General features: G+C 39.3%; 1 protein-coding gene across 3 annotated transcripts in view; it reads right to left on the bottom strand.

Moving 5' to 3' along the window:
* Nucleotides 1–10,279: 10,279 nt before the first annotated feature.
* LOC149821086 (transcription initiation factor TFIID subunit 15b-like) overlaps nt 10,280–22,462 on the bottom strand; it is a 43,731-nt gene continuing 31,548 nt past the window's right edge. For 2 of the 3 annotated variants that reach the window (XM_089982163.1, XM_089982164.1), the window contains one exon: nt 10,280–10,773. In XM_089982163.1, the coding sequence (XP_089838289.1) occupies nt 10,659–10,773 (115 nt within the window). In that variant the 3' untranslated portion in view covers nt 10,280–10,658. The remainder of the gene's footprint in view (nt 10,774–22,462) is intronic. The other variant, XR_016426408.1, reaches the window with a different exon arrangement.

Raw genomic sequence — 22,462 nt, 5'->3', positions numbered from 1 at the left:
CGAAAGAGAGAGGAAAAAATGAAGGATGAGCTTGAATCTCAACATATGTTGCACGAAAGCGTGATAAAAAATGATCATGTCGTCAGCATAGGTGAGAATATGATTGAAGAATTCCTGGACGTTGATGTGATCGATTATGCTTTTATCTGTTGTCCTCTTGAACAACACCACGAGACCCTCGGTGATGGCGTTAAATAACAAAAGGGAGATAGGGCAATCTTGCCGAATACTGTGCCCAAGCTTGATCTGCCTACATCTTGCTTCGTTAAGCTTAATCAAAGAGTGAGCATTTGATACCAGCTCGCGCACCTATCAAGAGAAACGGCGACCGATATCGAAGTTGGTAAGCATGTGGAATAAGAAAGGCCAATGGACCGAGTCGAAGGCTTTATAGAAGTCGAGCTTGAGAGAGAAGAAAGGTTGATCGCTCATATGCAAAGAATGAAGAACTTCCAATGCCAAGATGAATGAGTGTTGAATCCGCTTGTGAGAGATAAAATCGAACTGGGAGTCTGAGAAAATTTGAGTTGCGACGGCTTTGAGCCTATTGACCAAAACCTTAGCAATAATGCGGTAGTGCGCACTCATAACCAAAATTGGACGGAACCTTGAGATATTAGAGGCCGCCACATCCTTCAAGATGGAAGAGACAATGGCTAAGTGTATGTGAACCGACAGCCTACAGTCGCGATGGAACTCAGCAAAGACATTGATAACGTCATGCTGAATGCAAGACCAAAAGATACAAAAGAAATTCATGGGAAAGCCATCGTAGCTAGGAACTTTCCATCCTGAAAGACCGTTGATAGTCGAAATGATTTCAGCGTCAATGAACTTAGATTGCATAGCTCTGGCTTGAGATTGATCAATAGCTCGTACGAGAAGAGGGCCAATAGTACCGTCAGTGGAGGTCTGGGCAGCATAAAGGGTCTTGAAATAGTGAGAAACCGCTGGAAGGACATTGTCGGCGTAGTAGCTGACTCCCTCAATGAAGATAGAGGGAATAATGATCCTCTTATGGTGGTGCGAAGCGTAGGAGTAGAAGAAGCTAGTATTGGTGTCACCAGCTGCAAGCCAATGTACTTTTGCTTGTTGTTTTCATCAAATTTCATCATTGATTCGCCATGTTTGCAGAAGCAAAGAAAGCTCAGTGGATCTGGCCTTTAAGCTTTGAATAGTCGAATAGGAAAGGGAGTCCGAAAAAGACATAGAATGATGAATGGTCGACAGCTCTTTCTCCCAGGCGTCCATTTGTTGGAATTTACTGATATTATGATTCAGAAGCCAAGCTTTGATGTCGCGGTTGAAGCAGAAAAGCTTCTCATGGCACCAGACGACGGCCCTGACCGCAGTAGAAAGCTTGCTCCACGAACGGTAGACCACAGATTCGAAGTTCAGCTCCTTCAGCCACCACTTTTCAAAGACGAAAGTCCTTGCAGAGGTAAAACCTTCCACCCAACGAGTGACAACCTAGCTATGGTCCTAGACAGAAGGAGGAAGCAGGTGATGTTGGGGAGGTTCTCCAGCAGATCGGGAGAGACGAGCACTCGATCGAGCGGCCTGTAGCACGAGCGAAAGCTTCTACTCCACCACGAGAAAGGCTCGTCGGTAGGAGAAACAGGGTAAAGTTGCTGCTATTTGATAAAATCCTTGAAACCCCGCATAGAGGCAGTCGGAGAAATAGGAGGATTTGAGTTATTAATAGAAAACAAGCAGTTAAAGTTTCTCATAAGAAGGTGTTGCTCCACAAAAGAACCGATAATCCTACTCAAATCAGACCATAACGTTGGTCGAAGGAGAGGACGGTTGGGGCCATAGATAATAGTGACTACCGTTGTATGGGTTCCCGCTTTCAAGAAAAGGGCAATCGAAAGAGAGAACAAGCCATCATCGACTTGGGAGATATCCAAAAAAAGGCTTTTCGAGAATAAGAATATTACCAGTGTAATGGACTGCAGGCTTAAAGAAGAGGTCTGCCCCTCTCCAAATTTCAAAAATGACAGGGCGAGAGACATCTTCTATTTTTGTTTCCCATAGGGCAATGAGATCTGGCTTTTCTGACGAATCTAGTTTGCCAGGAACAAACGCTTGTCGAGAGAATTCAGCCCTCTGATATTCCAACATAGAGTCTCCATAGCTGAAAGTCAGCAAAACTTTGAGGGGTGCGAGCTATGGCTGAACACCGAGGAGAACCACCAACATGGGAGGCCGAGGGGTGCGGGTTGCAACGATGCCCTCGACGGGCATAATAGGCCCCAACACCTGATTGATGGAACAAGCTGGTAGTCGGCATATAAAGAACAACCCCAGATTGGATTGTTGTAGAGGAAGGGAGAAGGTCAGAGACCGCAACAACAGATGCGAGCTTGACACCTAAGATATGAAGCAGTTGTTGCGAGGAAAGAGAAATATCTAGAAGCCGGGCAACTTCATCAATTTCGATACCCAGCGCAGAAAAGAGATGGCTTTGCCCTACTATAGGATTAGCACCCGCAGGAGATGAGTCTCTAGAGGTAAAAGCACCAACATCACCATGCGTCGTCAAAGCACCTCTGGAAGGAGCACCAAAAGAGCAGTCATCAGAGGTAGGATTTCCACTGTCTATGAGAGTACCTACCAAAGACGATGATGGCGACAGAGAGGAGCGGGAATTAAATGGTTGGAGCACCGAGCAAGCGGGCAAGCTTAAGCGACCACCGAAAATAGGAGATGACGATAATGGTGTCACCGTTGACTGCACGAAGGCTTTTTCGGTGAACAACATGGGCAATGCAGGCAACTGGTTGATCGGAACCCAGATAGATTCGATTTTGAAAGCCTGAAAAGATGATTTGGGCTCATGCAGTTTGCCAACCTGCACCCAAGTAGAGAATGAGGCATGGCATCGGGGCATCTGTGATCTCCCACTATCCTGGCAAAAAATCGACTTCTACCGCAAATAGAGATTCGGGGGGTTGTGGCATGTGTACTCTTCCAGATTGGATGACACCGAGAGAGAAAAGAGGTGGCACAACAATGACATGCAACACACTTCCGAAAGTTAAGAGAGAAACACTCGGCGCACCACCAGTCCCCAGGCTTCGCGCAGTGCAGCTGAGCACGAGAACGAAATCCGGAGAAAGAAAGTTGTTAGGAGGGCTTAACATCCTGTCAATCTCGGTCATCGCCCCAACTAGAAGAAACCTAAAAGAAAAATGTCGTGCGAAGCAACGCCCCCACCGAGCAACACTGAAGAGGCTCCCTCCTAACAGCGCGAATGAAATGTCAGATATTCTGAGAAAGGAGCAAACATGAATCTACACAGGAAGAAAAGATGACCGAAAGAGAGGAGAACAACTTGAACGATAGCCAGAATAGAAGGGCAACGTGAAAACCCCATTGTCGAAGGGCAAAAGCAGTGCCCCAGTCATTTAAAGTGTCTTGAATGGAGAGAAGGGCCCGCTAGTTGACATGTAAAGGGTGGTTGGAACCGATACCTCAGAAGAAACATGGCGAGGAAGACATGTAGATAAGTTGACTGACGTCGACTCCTCTCAGCAGCAACGGCGAAGCCGAAAGCAAAGATAAAAACTGAAAGATATTGGACGACGACTCCAAGAGAGAACCCCAATAGGCATCTCCTGTGAGAATGGAGACAAAAAGAAACCCCAAAGGGCGACTCCAGAAGCAACGATGGTCCACGGCTCCACGCGATAGCCCTTTTTCTGTTGCAATCTCCCTCAAAATCCCCGCCATAGATGCTACATTCCACGACCACAGACCATAAAGAGAGAGAGAGAGGAAGAGGTACCTTAGCACTGTCGGCCTTTGTTGTCGCCCGAACGTCATCGGCCGGATGCTGGAAGTTCATCGCCGGCTCGCTCAATCTGCTCCTTTTACACACACAGATGCAGCCGGTGCTACTGCCTGAGTGCTTTCGCCGGTGGGGGGGGGGGGGGGTGAAGCAAAGGTGCCGTTGTTGCGCAAGGGATATAGCCTATCAGAGAGGTAGAGCAGAGGTGTTGGACTGCCAAAATGGTGAGACTGAGAGAGATGGTGGGGGTTCAGGGCATAGCTAGGGCAAAAAGATGGGTGGAGAGAGAGAGATAGGTGTTGCGGACAGTTTCTGATGCCTCAGACACCGATTGATCGGATGCTAGTCCATCGTCGATGCCTCTTCACCTACCAAAACCTCTGAATGGTGCGTGCTAAGCTTCGAGAGAGGTAAAGGGCGACGGGGGAGGTGGAGGTGTTTGGGGTTTGGGACCTAGAGAGAGAGAGACCCGATTTGCTGGGCTGGGGCTAGGTGAAACGCAGAAGCCGGTGGGGAGGCCGGGTACTGGTGGAGCCAGGGAAGGGGAGGCAGGGGGCGAATTTGCTAGGCTGGGGCTGGGTGAGATGTATAAAAGAGAGGAATCAGGGGGGGCGGTGGTGGAGGCCGGGGATGGCGGTGGGGAGGCCGGGGACAGTGGCGGTGGAAGCTGGAGAAGGGGTCGAGAGAGAGAGAGAGAGAAGTGCCGGTTTCTGATGCCTCATACACCGATTGACCGGACGTTGGTCCACTGTCGATGCCTCTTCACTGGCCAAAACCTCTAAATGGTGCGTGCTAGGGTTCGAGAGAGGCAAAGGGCGACGGGGGAGTTGGAGGCGTTTGGGGTTTGGGACCTAGAGAGAGACCCGATTTGCTAGGTCGGGGCTGGGTGAAACGCAGAAACGAGAGGAGCCAGTGTCGGTGGGGAGGCCCCAGTGCCGGTGGGGAGGCCGGGTACTGGTGGAGCCAGGGAAGGGAGAGAGAGAGAGAGCACCAGCCAAGCATTTATGACCATTACACAGCCAATGTTAAGAAAACAAAGACAGCCATTGGAAGATCTACCAAGTCCCTTTTACCAAAACACCAGCTTCAATCTCCAGTTCAGAAAAAAAGAAAAAAAAAACTCACGTGTGACTTCATTCCTCCCAAGCCTGCAGATCAGATAAATAGGCACATGCATACACGACGGGCGCGTGCAGACGCACACACATAGAAGTTAATATTGGGTCATCAAGTTAGTACTGTAACATCTAATGGGGGAACCATTCTAGCAAGCTTCAGTTGCTCAGTCTGATCCATGGTTGCTGGAAAAAAGTAGGCATACATGGTATTGTACTGGTGCATACATGGTATTGTACTGGTATATGACATGCTTTTACTCGGCTTAAAAAAAATTGATGCAAATTTCTGACCAAAATCGATGAGGTTATTAAAGGAATTGGTATAAGTTTCTAAAGATTGATACATAAACATACCTATGAATTAAAGTTTTTTTTCCTATGTTTACATGGAGAAACCACTCCCAAAAACAAAGACCCAGCCGCACTGGCTTTGCCTGCCGTAAATTAAAATATTTAAATGTACATAGTCATTAATTTTATTATCATCCTTATCGATCATTATATTTAATAAAAGCCTTAATAAAAATAGTGTTTCCAGAAATGCCAATGCTGTTTGTGCACAAAGATATTCATAGAAATCAGTTTGCTACTCGTTTATAATGCAAGAGATGAAACGGCATGATCTTCCCCAGTAACTGCACGAATCTCTTAAATATTTTATACTGTTTTATTTATGGTTAATTTTTTTTTCATATTTTATACACGTACACCTGATACATGTTACAATAAGGTGCAACAAAGGGCTTACCCAATAAGGGATTTCAACAACGCTCGTTATTAATAGGGATTTTTACAAATTGGTCCCCGCCATATAGCCCATTTGCAAAATAGTCCCTGCCTTACGACAATTTGCAAACCAGTCCTGGCCTTTCTCACTGTCATTACAAACTGGTCCTGTCAGTGTCTGTTAGTTTGACCATGGTTAACCGGTCACCAAAAATCATCAAATACTTGTTAGTGTATAAACTTTTTGCAAATTAGTATCTACCTTATTCACATTTTGCAAAATGGTCTTTCTGTAAGAGTGGAACCATCAATTTGTCTACCCTTTAGCAGTTACCACAAGAAAATAACAGCTGTAGGGATGGCAGTGGACCGGGCCAGGGCTGGAGGACAAGGTCTCCGCCCCGTCCCATTTCAAAATCCGAACCTCCTTCCCCGCCTCCATGCTTGCACGGGGACGGATTTTAACCTCCATCCCCGTTTCATGTCATCCCCAGTCCAAAGGGAGGCGAGGCGGGGCGGAGCCCCGTTTCCTCTTGGTTTATAGTCATCCCTTGAAGGATTGGGGATAGGGCAGGGTGGGGCAAGGCAGGGATTGGGACGAGGCAGGGGAAAGCGTAAGTTCATCCCCGCCTCCATCCCCACACGGTGATAGATTTTAACCTTCATCCCCGCCTTCATCCCTGTTTCATGCCCTTCATCCCCAGTCCAAACGGGGCGAGGCGGGGGCAGGGGCCCATTGTCCCCGATCCACTGTCATCCCTAAACAGCTGTTAACCCCAAGGACTTATCTGCAAGGGTGACTAATTTGCAAAAAAAACTTATTAATAATTGCACTTCTGATCGAGCCGTTCTATCATAAGCTCTCTGTTTTTTTTATTGTAAAAGTTCAATGAATTATGAGCAGTTGATTTTTAGAACTCTTGAAGACTACATTGCACGTCCGGAAAAAAAATGGGCCGTGTAAATAGAGCTTGATCAAAAAGCAAGGAAAAATATTAAAAAATAACAGGTACATTTCACTAAATAATATTAGCTATAAACATAACAGACAACCATTCAGTTATATTTACTAACTTGTTAGTTATAAATCACCCATTTTACCATTCCTAGACAAACAAAAATAACTAAAATGCTCTCAATATTCATTTGCTTTTATAAAGCGGCCAAATCTAGGCCAAGTTTCAATATGTACTTTGGTCTGCAATTGGACCGGCCACCCACGGGGAAGCTCAGTTTAGACTGCAAGTAAGGTGCCTTGATCGTGTTTGGCTGGCTCCCAGCAGTTTCTGCTGAAATGTTCACGAACACCTTTAATTTCAGTCACTTTTTTACAGATTCGAAACCCACTGGGTGCGCGAGTGCCTTTAACTGGTGAGCTCCATAAGCTTTGGTGTCGACAACCCCACCCAAGGTTTACCTCGCAGTGGGGGCAGGCCCATTAAGTGAACCTGCTCTCGGCAAGGGTTCCTCATTAAAAAAAAAAAAACAGGCACCTTTTCAAAATGAACACAAACTGCTTATTAAAACTCCAACACAAACCCATGGTCCATGGATGAGAGAAAGCCACACAACATATTTATTTGTAATTGCAACGAGCCTTGTTTATTTTTTTTTGCTTTAAAAATAAGCGGTTGGGATTTGCTGAGAACTTCAATTACAGAGTAAAATCTAAGTTACCAGTTGAACCTATCTGTTTGGGAAACATGGTGCATACGGAGGCGCCCAAACTTCAGGAGCTGTAAAATTTCATGGGTAGAGAAATGTATCCATGGGTAAACAGAATCAGGGATCCAGTTCAACATCTGTAGAGGGGATAACAACATGGATAACATGCATAACTAAGCAGCAGAGATAGGCTTTAGCACTAAAGCCATCTTCAAACTAAGGGCACTTTTGAAAGCAAGAAAAACACTTTTAGGAAAATAAAATTTTGCATATGATAAGTTTTGATGCGATAAGAAAAATTTTAACTTGTTTGGGTAGCATGAGAAAAATAAAATAGAAAATCATAAAAAAAATGAGAGAGGAGGAGCGGGTGGTGGTAGAACTTCTCCAGCATGGTTTTCTAGGAGGTGGGTGATGGTAGTGAGATGAATTGTGGTGGTGGATCTTCTCCGGTGCCGTTTTTCAGGATGTGGGTGATGATGGGTGGTGGTGATTGATGGTGGGGAGGGTGGTTTTTCAAGAGGTGGGTGATGGTAAAAAAATCATCATGGGGGTGGATGGTGGTACTTCCCCAGCACTAGTGGATGATGGTGGGTGGTAGTAGTAGTAGTAGTGGTGAGATGGATAGTGAAAAATCATCGTGGAGAGGACGGTTTTTCAAGAGGTAGGTGGTGATGGTGGTGAGATGGATGGTTCTGATGGTGAAATGGCGGGTGGTGGTGATGGCGAGATGGGTGGTAGGGAGTGGACCTCACCATTTTCTCTTGGTAAAAAACATTTCTCTACCTCTTCTCGTGCAGCAATGTTTCCTATCAAAAAGTCTAGTTTTTAGAAAACTCTCTCCAAGAGAAATTTTGTCTTTTGGAAGGGTCATAAAATCTGTAATTTCTTTAGTTTGAAAAGTGTGATTTTTTTACCCTTCCAAGAGAAAGAAAAATTTTCTGAAATAGTTTTTCTAAAAAGTATACTTTTTTGTAGAAAACATTCTTTCTTGACGGGAGTCCAAAAAATATTTTCTACCAAGAAAAAAATGATGATTTACACTCCTCACCACCCATCATCTCACCACCATCATCATTATCCATCTCACCACCACCACCCTCCTCCCAAACAACCACCCTCCCCACAATGATTTTTCATCATTCATCACCGCCATCTATCTTGCCAGTATTCATCTCACCACCCACCTCCCAAAAAACAGCACTGAAGAAGCTCCTCCAACCCACGATGATTTTTTACCACCACCCACCTCTTGAAAAACTGTTCTCTTCATCACCACTCACCTCACGAAAAACGGCATCGAAGAAGCTTCACCACTACCATCAACGCCATCCATCTTCCTCTCTCTCATTTTTTTTTAAGATTTTCCATTTTATTTCTCACTACACAAACACGTAAAAAAATTTCATTTTTGAAAAAATCATATCAAAACTTCTTATAGGCAAAACTTTTTTTCATGAGTTTTTTTCTTGCATTTGAAAGTGAAAACAATATAGGAAAAGTGATACAATGTAAAAAAATCTGTACAATTTTTCCTGATCCTTCAAAACGATAGAAAAATTCTTTCAAAAAGAGTTTTTTTTTTTTGATAGGAAACATTCCTCCACTTTCACCCAGAGGAATGTTTTCTACCAAGAGAAAATGGTGATTTACACTCCCCCACCACCCATCATCTCAACACCACCCACCTCCCAAAAAACCGCCCTCCCCAAGATGATTTTTCACCATCCATCTCACAACCACCACTACCACCCACCTCGCAAAAAATCATGCCAAAAAAGTTCCACCACCACCCCCACAATGATTTTTCACCACTATCACCACCACCATCCATCACACCCACCTCCCGAAAAACGGCACGGTAGAAGCTCCACCAACTCCCTCTCCTCTATTTTTTTTTAAAAATTTCCATTTTATTTTTCTCATGCTACACAAACAAGTGAATTTTTCATTTTAGAAAAAATATCATATCAAAATTTCTCATAGGCAATTTTTTTTCCTATGAGAGTTTTTCTTGCTTCCAAATGTGACCTAAAAGTCGTGCAGCCACTTGCAGCCAAGGAAGTGAATCAAATGTATCAGCCAAGCTACCAGAAACGCATAAAGAGGATACAGAGAATTAAAGTTCAAAACAAACGGTATGCAATTCAATTATAGCTCTTGCAACTGTCCCACAATCAAGCACCGACAGCATCATTCCAAAAGCCAAATGGGGTTCACGAAAGCGACTTTACTGAAGGGGAGAAGAGAATAGCAAGAAAATAAAACCACGAAGCGTCTCTTAGAAGAGCTTGTCTCCACCATCTCCAAACCCTATGGTTAGAGTAGCAACTTGGACCCAGATAAACCCAGCTTTTGTATCTAAATAAATCATGTTTAAGAACGTCTTAACCCTTCGGTGAGACATCAAATGGAGGTGAAAGAATAAGCATATTATGGATTGCACTGCCAAACAAGGTCTCTGAAACAGATTAAGGACAGTTTCAAAACCAGCCAAGACAATCTGTCTCAATATCTTCAGAATATCCAAAACCCGAAACTAAGATTGAAGACGAATGGAGAAGAATACGCCCATGGCTTTCAGACAGGCAAGCAAGTTTCAATTAGAAAATATATCGGCCCAAAAACACATTTGTAAGACCAACGTGCTCACTTCCTGCCCCTCGTGTTTTGATGAATGTTGTGATTGAATTAGTTGCAGAGCCAGAGACAGGTTCATCAGCCAGCAATAGCCGGGAATCTGGGCCACAATTTGCAAAAACAATAACTTTTCAATGTGCCTCAACAAACAAATAAATGTGAATCTCCACGAAGATGTTCACAGTGGTGGCTTGGTATACTAGTCTAGGCATTCATTCTCCTTCACATCCTCTGTTGGTTACGTTCCACACACAAAATTAAAGTCTTAGATTGTCAAAACATCACTGGAAGCGCCTAGGTTGCAAGTTTGTATATGGAGATTAACTAAACAAAGACAAAAACAAGCAAAATGGATGCTTAAATGCATATCGTCAAGAAAAGATAATCCATGAGTACATGCATACATAACGCATGAAAAAACAGCAGGCGTGTCCATGCACAAGCACTACATACATACCAAAGAGATAAAAATCAGCACTCACCTGAATTTTTCAATTCTCAACCTAAGCAGCAAATGCCAGGTAATCCACTTGCCTCTATAAAAACATCCACATGTAGTTCATTAATCTCAAGCTAAAGCTCCTTGAACTAGAATAAAAGTAAGTTGGTTTGCTCTAATAGTGCACTCGACCTACCTCATGCTCTCATTTGAATACAACTTGAACATGCAATAAGATAAATTTTCTTAGTACACATGAATTAAGTGCTTAGATGTTTTAATAAGGCCGAGAGCGTTGTCCACCATACTGACGCCTATCAGGCCCTCTACCACCACCATCTCTATAATTATCCCTCCGTTGGTCCCGACCACCATAGCCACCACCTCTACCCCTGCATACAGAGAATCGCAATTTTTAAACTTTGCTTTTTCTATTTTGAGAGAGAGAACTTTAAAATTCGTCTACATTACAGAAACTTACTAGCCAAAAATAGGATGAACGGAAAAATAATTTAACAATTTAAATGGCATCAAAATTACACAGGCAAAGAAAACAACCAAATGCCTGAAAAAAAAAGTGAAAAAGGCAACTGCAGCATCAAAACAGATATGCACCACGAATGTGTCCAAATAACATTCAACTTGCTTCGCCACAACCCATTGAAAATTTAGAATGAACCCGTAGGATTAGTTACCAGTCATTCAGCAGACACATACAACTTCAACAAACAACTGGATGCCTATACATACTTTCAATTACAAGTAATAATATTTATTATCTAAATTACATTTCCAGTTAATGATTCTAGTTAAATCAATGTTGTAAGTATTGTAAAGTATCATGCCATACGGTACGATACATATCGTTACTTTTGGGTTTTGCAATACGACACACACTTGTATCGCGATACAATTTTGTATCATACTCGTATCGGGCCCTTGTATCATGCCGTATCGTACGATATACCTTCGGCACACTTTCAAAAAGCCGAAAGTTGCCTTTTCCATTTTTGGTTTTAAATACTTTTTTAGGGCAGACTTATCCATTTGTCTAGAGGCCATTAGAAGGAACCCACATACCCTAAGAGTCGTGAGAGTGATTTGGAGGCCGATTTGTGCGCTAGGAAGAGAACTTTTGTGATTTTCTCAAGAGTGCATTTGCACTATTTTTCCACTCAAGGAAGTGGGTTAAGGTAAAAAATCTCTATTTTTTGCTTCTTATTGAGTTTTTTTTTTTTTTGAAGATGGCATCAGAGGATCCAGCATGACAATGGGGCACTCAAGTAAATGAGTGAAAACCGATTAAAAATCAAGTGCAACTATTGCCAAAATAATTTTTTTGTTGGCATCATTTGGTTGAAGCATCATTTAGTTAGAACACATCTTAATGTTGTTGCATGTACGTCAAGAAAATTGCTAGATGTCGTGAAATAACAATATCAGTAATTACTTGATGGTCTGAAAGGAAAAAAACAAGAAAAAGAGATGAATGAGGCAAAATGGGGTATGCAGAGCCTTGAGAGGATGTGTATGATGAAGATGAGCTCCCTACTTCTGATCCTACAACCCATAACAGAGGATCAGAAGTAGGAAATTCTATAACAAAGGGGAAAGGTATGGCTGGTGCTAGTAGTATTGTAGCCGCAGGCACAAAAAGAAGGGAGTTCTTCTAAAAAAAATAGAGCTAGAGGCTCTATTAGGAGTTTTTTCCCTCTTAGGACTGCCCTTAGGACGCACCCCAACATTTGTACTACTATGACTCCTCAATATTTAGTCCATCAGGCAAATGTCGCAGTTGGGAGATGGTTTATGTTGTCTGCATTTCTTTCAATACAACATTTTTTTCATTTTCAGGTCATCGCAGTTGTCATAACCAATATCGGGTCTAGATATAAAATGCCTTCATATCATGCTTTGAGAAGAAAAGTTTTAGATAGTAATATGAAAGAAGTGAAGGCATAGTGTGATGACAATCAAACATATATTCTCTCAAATGAATCTAAATATAAGACCACGAAGGTGGTTAGAACTTCTTAAAGATTCTGATTTTACTATCTCATACCACTCTTAAAAAGTTAATATTATGGCAAATGCCTTGAGCAAAGAGCTTATCTTGTGTTATAAGCAACAAATGGAAGCCTATTGAGGATTTTACTGCGTGAAAACATTTTGGTTATGATATCGACCGAATTGGGATAGCCAGCATGGCTATTCAGATGGATATCATCGATCGAATCATAGCTCAACAAAAGGATGATCCAAATTTTTCTAAGGTAGTAGCAGTTTGCCGACAGGGCCAAGTTACTTTGCACTTAGAGGAAGATGTCAGTATATGGTTTGGACAAAGATTATAGGTACATGAGGATTCACAATTAATGAAGGATTTGCTTGATGATACATATAGATCGAAGTTTATCATCCACCCTAATAGTACTAAGATATGCAAGGACTTGCAACATAATTTCTGATGGAATGAAATAAAATGTGAGATTATTGAATATGTTTTTAAGTATTTGGTTTGTCAATAGGTCAAGATTGAACATCAGAGATCTGACGGTACGATGCAGGCTATGGAGATACCCCACAAAAAGTTAAGGACCTTGATAAATTTCATTGTCTATTGCCCCAAAGGAACTATGTTTTTAAAGTCAATTAATATATTTGATAAGCCCAAGACAACAAACGTATTGCTCAGAGCTTTTTACCAGGTTGTGGAAGAGGTTCAACCTCAAAATATTATGCAATTTATTACTAATAATGTAGCAAATTATAGGGCAGTAAGTAAAGAATTGACAAAAAAATTTATGACATCCTTTTGGACCCTATGTACTGCCCATTACATAGACCTTATACTTGAGGACATCGACAACATAGATGAGATAAAACACACAGTTGAATGCTGCCAAAAAATTACTAAATTTATTTACAATCATGCATGGGTTTTGAGTCTAAAGAGAAAGTACATTGGTAGTGCTGAGTTGATTCGTAGTGCAGTTACTAGATTTGCTATGAATTTTTTAACAGCGCAAAGTATAGTAAGTAATAATGTTTTCATCAAATGAGTGGAATGCATATCCTTATGCACAAAACAGGAAAGCCCAAAGAAATTATAGATATTGTATTCGGAAGTGAATTTTTGGATTCATGCGTGAAGTTGTTGAGAATAATTAAATCTTTGGTGAAGGTGTTTTGATTAGTTGATAGTGAAGACAGACCGGTTATGGGTTATCCGTATGATGTCATGGATAAGACAAAAGAAGTCATTATAGATAATTTGAAGGAGAACAAAAAATTGTACATACGCATATGGAACATTATTGATCATAGATAGATTGAGCAACTCCATCACTATCTTCATGCTACAACATATTATTTAAATCCTGCATTTAGATACTCTCCTACATTTAAAATGGACAGTAAAGTCAATAACAAACTTTTGGATTGCATCGAAGGTTGAACCTTGAGTATAGCATTCAAGATCAAATTCATAAGGAAATGAAAACTTATGATAATTCATCGTATGATATGGGGACACGTGTAGCAGTGTGAAACCGTGCCACGATGCATCCACATAATTTATTTTGTCTATTTAAATTTTAATTTCATATTGTTATTTAGTTATGATATTTTGTATGATTGTATGTATTATTGTTTTATTGATTTCTCTCTTTTTTCTTAAACATATGATGGGCCAAGTTTGGAAGTGATGTTCCAAATTTGAGAGTTTTTGTCATTCGCATTCTTAGCCAAACATGTAGTGCAAATGGATGTGAGAGAAACTGAAGTGTCCTTGAGCAAATTCATACAAAAAGAAAAAATAGATTGGAGCACAAAAGGCTCAATGACCTCGTCTACGTTCGCTATAACTTACGACTGACGCAAATGTATATAAAATTATAAAGTTTATTTGTCATTTTCATGTGTTTTAAAGTTTTTTTTTATTGTTAAGAATGTGTATCTAATATATATATATATATATATATATATATATATATATATATATATATATATATATATTTAATATAAGATCCTATATTTGGAGTTGTTTTGTTTGCCCCTTAGTGGCTTATCTGTGCTTGACCCATAAGTGGTCCATTGTATTTCCATATTGTGTTCTTGTTAGCCCATAAGAGACACTCTATTGTTCTTGTTCTTGTTCTTGTTTCATTATACGGTATCAAAGCTTTGGTGCTCTTGGACTGTGAATTGATTTGTGAAGACCAAGAAAATGATTCAAAAGATTGGTAGAGCATCGGTTCATGGAAAGGTTGAATTGGGAAGCACACCATCAAGCCACTTAAACAAATTTCTTGCTATCTTTAATCCTTTCTTCCCTCTTTTGTTTTCTCTCTTTGTTGTAAAAATGAAGGACGAAAGAAAAGTTGTCGTCCCCATTCTCGTAAGACTTAATGATTCTAAATGTGATGTGGGCATCCATAGTAAAGCACAAAATATGGGAAAAAGGTTTGTGAAGATTGGTTGATGGCACCGAAAGAGAGCCTAAACTTATGCTCACAAAGATGGAAAATGGAAGGGAAGTGGCTCTCCAAGAGAAAGATACGTCCAAAGCCCTTATCGAATATGAGAAAAAATTGAAAGAATAGACGATGGGCCACTCCAAGATCATTGGGTGGCTCATCAATAGTCTTGACATAAAAAAATGCTCTAGCTTAGCAAAATTTGATTTTGCTAGTGATGCGTGAAAACACCTTAAAGACATGTATAGTGCACCAAATATAGCTCATGTAATGTGCAAAACAAGGTAAAGAACCATGAGCCAAAGACAGATAAGCATTAGGGAATATTATAATGCTCTATTTCTTCTTTGAGATGAATTGACTCTTTTAGAGCATAAGTGGCATTGTCCTCAAGATGTAGAACTTCGTGAAAAACAAATTAGAACGGAGCAATTCTATCAATTTGCAAATGGGCTTAGACTTGAACTTGAAGGGACCGAATCGACTCTTCTACGTAGAGGAGTACCTACCATAATAGAAACACTTGAAGAGGAGTACCTACCATAATAGAAACACTTGAAGAGTTGACTATAGAGGAAAATAGGTTGAAAAAAAAAACTTCCACTAAAGATGAAGAATCGTTGCTTGCTATATCAAGGCCCAAAAACTACACTAGAGCTTATAAGTCCCTTCACTTTGAAAGAAATAGTGAGACGGGAAGAAATTCCAATGATTATGGAAGTAGTCCAAATGATAGAAGAGGCGACCATGAATACAAGAAGAGTGACAAAATAATGTTATGAACTGTGTCATATCAAGCCTTTTTGCCTTAAAAGAAAGAGAGAAGATGAAAAGAAGGTGGCTTTAGTGAGACCATCTATTGAAAGAAATAGTGTTGATAAAAGCATTGGCTCATTATCTTTGGCACAACTCATGGAGGCACTACAACCAATGCTCAAGAGCCAAGCTTCGTCTTTCTTGGGCACGGTCGTATCTAGATGTATTGATCCCGATAAGACTTCTTAGATTCTTGATTTCGGCGCTTCTTTTCATATGACCTCAAACAAGTCCACACTATCTGCATGCCATATTAATCCAAATGATTCATATGTTTCAACCGCGGATAGAATTTTAAAAATCAAAAGTTTTGGAATTTTGCAAAAACATAAAACCTTTTATGTAGCCAATGTTAGAATTATACCAAAATTAAAGTTAAACCTCTTATCTGTTTATCAAATTGTGGATCATGGTGTAAAATATATTTTTAATCTAATGATTGTTTGATACAGGATCTCCAGTCCGAGAAGTCGATCAGGCGAGGCCATAGAAGAGGAGATATCGATTGTTAAAATGTAAAACTGTACATATATGTATATATAATAATATTATATTATTATATATATATATATAAATACATTTTTCATTTCTTTATTTTCTGTAATTTTTTTCCTTTATTTTTATTTTTTCTTTATGTCATCTAGTTCAGTTTAAACTAGAATGACGGTTGCTAGTCAAGTCCTGTCCAGACTTGACTAGCAATAGAGCTGTTGGACTGTGCCCAACAACTCTATTGAGTCCTCTTTCAGCTGTGTATATAAAGGGGTGCAGCCCCTCTTGTATTTTACTCCAATGCTTCTTAAGCAATTGGTTTTTCATATCAATAAAGAATACATTTTTATTTTTATTTTGTTTTCAGTTATACCCTTTTTAAGGGTTATGCTTTAGTGTCATTCTTGACACTTGCTCTTGTTAATCTAAGCTCGTGTTTCGAAGATCCCCATTTCATTTCATGGTATCAAAGCCGCGGAAGTACTAAATCTTGAGGAAAAGCTGCCTCGGTTTCCGTGCCCGTTTGCAAAAGTGTTCGCCACTTGAAGAGAAGTGTTTTATCACTTCATTGGGGAAGATTTCACATCTTGTTGTATTGTTTTTTTTTTTCATTTTCCTTCTTGTTTCTCTTCTATCCCTATTCTTTCTCTCCTTGTAATCGATGGATGACAATGATAAAGTCACCATCATGCCTATGAAACTAAGCGATACGAACTATGTAACATGGGCTTCAATCATGAAGCACCATATATGGGGAAAAGGCTTATGGGGGATTGTGGATGGTTCCGATTCGGAACCTAAGCTATCTCTTACTAAAAAGGAGGGAGATAAAGAGGTCCCTCTATCGGAAGAAGAGAAAATCAAAGCTATTGCCTCATACGAGAAGAAATGGAAAGAATGGAGAATATCTCATGCGAAGATAATGTCATGGCTTATCAATAGCATTGACATTAAAAAATGCTCAAGTCTTGCCAAATTTGATCATGCCGATAAGGCATGGAAATACCTTAAGAATATGTATTCCCTTAAAGATATTGCACACGTGTGCAACCTCCAAGAAAAAGTTCGAATGATGACACAAGGAGACAAACTATTCGTGAATATTACAATGGGTTGTCCGAACTTTGGGAAGAACTTTCCCTTTTAGAACCAAAGTGGCATTGTGCCGAAGACATCGAGCTTCGTCAGAAACAACTCGATGCTGAACATTTTTAGCAGTTTATCACTAGATTAAGGCCGGAATTTGAAACCACTAAATCGGCCCTACTTCACCGGAGAAAAATTTCTTCTATTGTTGAAACTATTGAAGAGTTAACAATGGAAGAAAATCGTCTCCGGAAAGGTTCTTTAAAAATTGAAGATGATTCCGTTTTAGCCGTGTCTAGACCAGGGAATCATGTTCGATCATATAGGCCTCCTCACTTTAACCGACAAAATGGTGACTATGATAAGAAGAAAGTTATTTGTCATCACTGTCATGAACCGGGACACTACAGGCCACAATGTCCCAAACTTAAGGAGCTGAGAGAAAAAAGAGCTGCAATTGCTGGATCGGAGCCTAAAGATCAGGATGCACCAGTTTCTCTGGCCCAACTAATGGAGATTCTTCAGCCTCTCATCAAAGGTGCCTCTTCCTCATCTGAAGCTTCAACCGGCGCAGCAGCCTCATCTTTTTCTGATCTAGGTAAAATTTCTTGGCTTCTTGACTCTGGTGCATCTTTTCATATGACCCCAAATAATCAAAGTCTATCCAAATGTGTTAAAAATAAAACAAGTGTGTCAAAGGTCTTTACTGCTGATGGGACTTCTCTTGAAATAGAAGGAATAGGAAATTTTGAAAAAATTTATAAAACAAAAAAAAAAATTATTCCAGAAATTAGACATGTTCCCAAATTAAATTTAAATATTTTATCTGTATCTCAAATTTCTGATTATGGGTGTAATATTTCTTTTTCTTCTCATGGTTGTTGGGTACAGGATCGCCAGTCAGGCAAGCTGATTGGGGAAGGTCATAGAGAAGGAGGACTTTATTACATGGATTTTTTGGAAATGTCGAAGAAAGCTTTTTGTTATAATATTCAAAAAATAGAGTTGGAACTGTGGCATAAGAGACTTGGTCACCCACATATAGCCAAAATCCAACATTTTCCAAATCTAGGGAAATTTTGTAACTCTGAATCATTTGATTGTAAAGATTGTATTCTCGGCAAAATGAAAAGATTACCATTTCAGAACAGAACCTTTTTCTCTTCAAGACCACTTGAATTAATACACTCGGATGTTTGGGGTCCTGCACCAGTAATTTCTAAAGGAGGATTTGTTTACTATGTTATTTTTGTCGATGATTTCTCCCGACATACGTGGATGTACTTTCTCAAACATAAGTCTGAAGTATTTTCATACTTTCAAACTTTTCATAATATGGTTAAAAACAAGTTTCAAAATGATATTACTATTTTTCGCACAGATTCAGGGGGAGAGTTTTTATCCACAGATTTTCAAAATTATCTTAAATTGCATGGCATCACACATCAAAGATCTTGTCCTTATACACCTCAACAAAATGGACTGGCAGAACGAAAACATCGCCATATTATAGAAACCACTAGGACTTTATTAATAGCAAATCAAGTCCCGAAAGACTTTTGGGCAGAAGCTGCCTTAACTGCCACCTATCTCATTAATAGGATGTCATCTTCTTCGTTACAAAATATCACTCCCATTGAAAAACTTATGAACATTTCTCCAGACTACTCTAGACTAAGAATATTTGGGTGCAAATGTTTCATATTTACTGACAAAAATGATAAACTTTCCCCTCGTGCGATTCCCTGTGCCCTTTTAGGATATGCTGAAAACCAGAAAGGTTATAGATGTTTTGACTTCAAAAATAATAAACTATATGTGTCTAGAAATGTTTCCTTTCTTGAAAAGGAGAGCTTCTTTGATTTTAGAAAATTAAAAGACGTCACTGAGTACTCCTTTTTGCTAGATCTAACATCAACATCTGATGAATATGACCTTGACTGTAACTTTGATGATGATCAAAGAATTATTGATCTTAATGTTGAAAATGAAGTTCATAGAGATACTAGTATTCAATATTCCAGGCGACAAGAGTCTAATCCTCCATGTGCACTTGAGAAATATTCTAACATTCCAACTAGACAATCAACCCGAATCTCGAGGCCTCCAGGAAAGTTTTTATCATACGAGTCTTTCTCACCCACATATAGGGCAGTTATTGCATTAATTCACTCATATGAAGAACCATCCACATATTTTCAAGCAAAAAATGATATCAAATGGATAGAAGGCATGAAAGCTGAATTAGATGCACTTGAAAAGGCTTCTACATGGAATATTCAAGATCTTCCTCCAAGGAAGAAAACTATAGGATGTCGATGGGTTTATAAAATTAAAACCAAGAGTGATGGTACTCTTGAAAGATATAAAGCCCGTTTAGTAGCCAAAGGTTATGCCCAAGAATATGGGATTGATTATGAACAAACCTTTGCTCCGGTGGCTCGTATGACTACTGTCCGAACCTTAATTGCCTTAGCTTCTATCAAAAAATGGTCTATTTTTCAAATGGATGTCAAAAATGCTTTTTTAAATGGAAAGCTAGTTGAAGAAGTATATATGGAACCCCCTCCTGGTCTAAGTATTCTTAAGGGTAAAGTCCTTCGCTTAGAAAAAGCTCTTTATGGACTTAAACAAGCACCAAAAGCTTGGTATGATAGGTTTAGTCGTGTTATGATTGATATTGGTTTTCAATTCTGTTTAACTGACACTACTTTGTTTATTAAGAATTTTGATGCAGGGATCATTGTGCTTCTTCTCTATGTGGATGATATGATCATCACCGGAAGCGATAAACAGGGAGTTGAAACAATCAAAACACTTCTTAAATCTCATTTTGAAATGACTGATTTGGGCTTGTTGAGATATTTTTTAGGCATTGAAGTTGCTTATTCTCCTAGAGGATATTTATTATCTCAGACTAAATTTGCTTTTGATATTGTTTTCAGGTCTGGTATTACTGATGATAAGAAAGTCGACACTCCAGAAGTTGTTAATGTTAAAATGAAGATTGATGACGGAGAACTTCTTGCAGACCCTACTCCTTACAGACAGCTTGTCGGGGCACTTTCCTATCTATCCATTACCAGACCAGATATAGCACATGATGTTCATACAGCAAGTCAATTTCAACATGCTCCTACTTCTGTTCATATGGGAGCAGTCATGTGTATTATCAGATACATCAAGTCCTCTCTTTCATGAGGACTTTTCTTATCTTCCTCCTCTTCTCTTGATTTAATTGCATATACTGATGCTGATTGGGGAGGTGATCCCAATAACAGACAGTCAACCACTGGCTTTTGTGTCTTTTTAGGGGAATCATTAATCTCGTGGAGGTGTAAAAAGCAGCAGAAGGTATCTCTCTCATCCACTGAAGTTGAATACAGAGCCATGGCAACCACGACCATGGAAGTAGTTTGGCTCCGACGACTGTTTGCTGACATGGGAGTTGAAGCAACAAAGGCTTCACAAATGTGTTGTGACAACAAAAGTGCAATCTACATTGCCAGTAACAGAATATTCCATGAACGCACCAAACACATCGAAATGGATTGTCACTACGTCAGAGAGGAATATCTACACGGGATAATTGATCTGCCATATGTCACTTCAGAATATCAGTTAGCAGACTTCTTTACAAAGCCTCTCGCTGCTCCCCGATTTCACTTTCTCTTAGACAAACTTTCGCTCATTGTACCGTAAGTTTGAGGGGGAGTGTTAAAATGTAAAACTGTACATATATGTATATATAATAATATTATATTATTATATATATATATATAAATACATTTTTCATTTCTTTCTTTTCTGTAATTTTTTTCCTTTATTTTTATTTTTTGTCTTTATGTCATCTAGTTCAGTTTGAACTAGAATGATTGTTGCTAGTCAAGTCCTGTCCAGACTTGACTAGCAATAGAGCTGTTGGACTGAGCTATTGGACTGTGCCCAACAGCTCTATTGAGTCCTCTTTCAGCTGTGTATATAAAGGGGTGCAGCCCCTCTTGTATTTTACTCTAATGCTTCTTAAGCAATTGGTTTTTCATATCAATAAAGAATACATTTTTATTTTTATTTTGTTTTCAGTTATACCCTTTTTAAGGGTTATGCTTTAGTGTCATTCTTGACACTTGCTCTTGTTAATCTAAGCTCGTGTTTCGAAGATCCCCATTTCATTTCAATCGATGTTATAGACAATCTTGAGTTATCAAAACATACTTTTTGTAATTTTACGGAAAAAAAATACATAAAAAATTGGCACAAGAGACTAGAATATCCTAGTGTGTCAAAATTATATTTGTTTGCATTTCTTGCAAAATATACAAAAAAAAATAGTTTGTGAAGATTGAATTATTGGCAAAATGAAATCTCTACCTTTTAGACTGTCTTTTCATATCAAAACAACCATTTGAGTTAGTGTATTCGGATGTAAGGGGACCGACTCCAGTTATATCCAAAGGATAAGTATCATATTATGTTATTTTTGTGAAAGACCACAGTAGACACTCTTGAATATATTTTTTTAAACACAAATTCAAAGTATTTGATTGTTTTCAAAAATTTCATTGTTATGCAAAAACTCAATTTTAGACCAACATTAAAAATCTTTAGATCTGATTCCGAAGGTAAATTTATATCAAAAGATTTCAAGAACTACCTTGATTTTGCATGGGCATATTGTTGAGACTACTAGAACATTTCTTATATCAAGAAATGTTTTAAAAAAAAAATTGAGCAGAAGCAATTTATTTGATAAATAGAATGCCTTCAAAAACTATCAAAAACATTTCTCCCATTGAAAAATTATTTGAAACACATCCGGATTACAATAGGTTAAGAGTTTTTTGTTGTAAATGCTTTGTTCTTACCAACAAAATGACAAACTTTCTGCTAAAGTCATTCTTTGTGTTTTCATGGGATATGCTGAAAACCAAAAAAAATATAGATGTTATGAAATTTTAAAGGACAAGTTATATCTCATAAGAAATGTCACTTTTCTTGAAAACAAAAATGAATTTGATAAACATAATATCCAAGAGCATTGTGATTATTCTTTTCTTTTTATTTTGTCAATGAACATGACAAAGTAGTAAATTATGATAATGTTCATGATGTGCATGAGAGTGACAACGAGGACACTTATGATGCACATGAGAATGGGAATGAGAATGATGATCTAGATAATATAGACCAATCTCATAATGAAATTCAA

Source organism: Nuphar pumila, chromosome 12 (genome assembly GCF_984573655.1).
Source record: "Nuphar pumila chromosome 12, dmNupPumi1.hap1.1, whole genome shotgun sequence".
NCBI lineage: Eukaryota > Viridiplantae > Streptophyta > Magnoliopsida > Nymphaeales > Nymphaeaceae > Nuphar > Nuphar pumila.
This window is presented reverse-complemented; position numbering and strand designations above follow the sequence as displayed.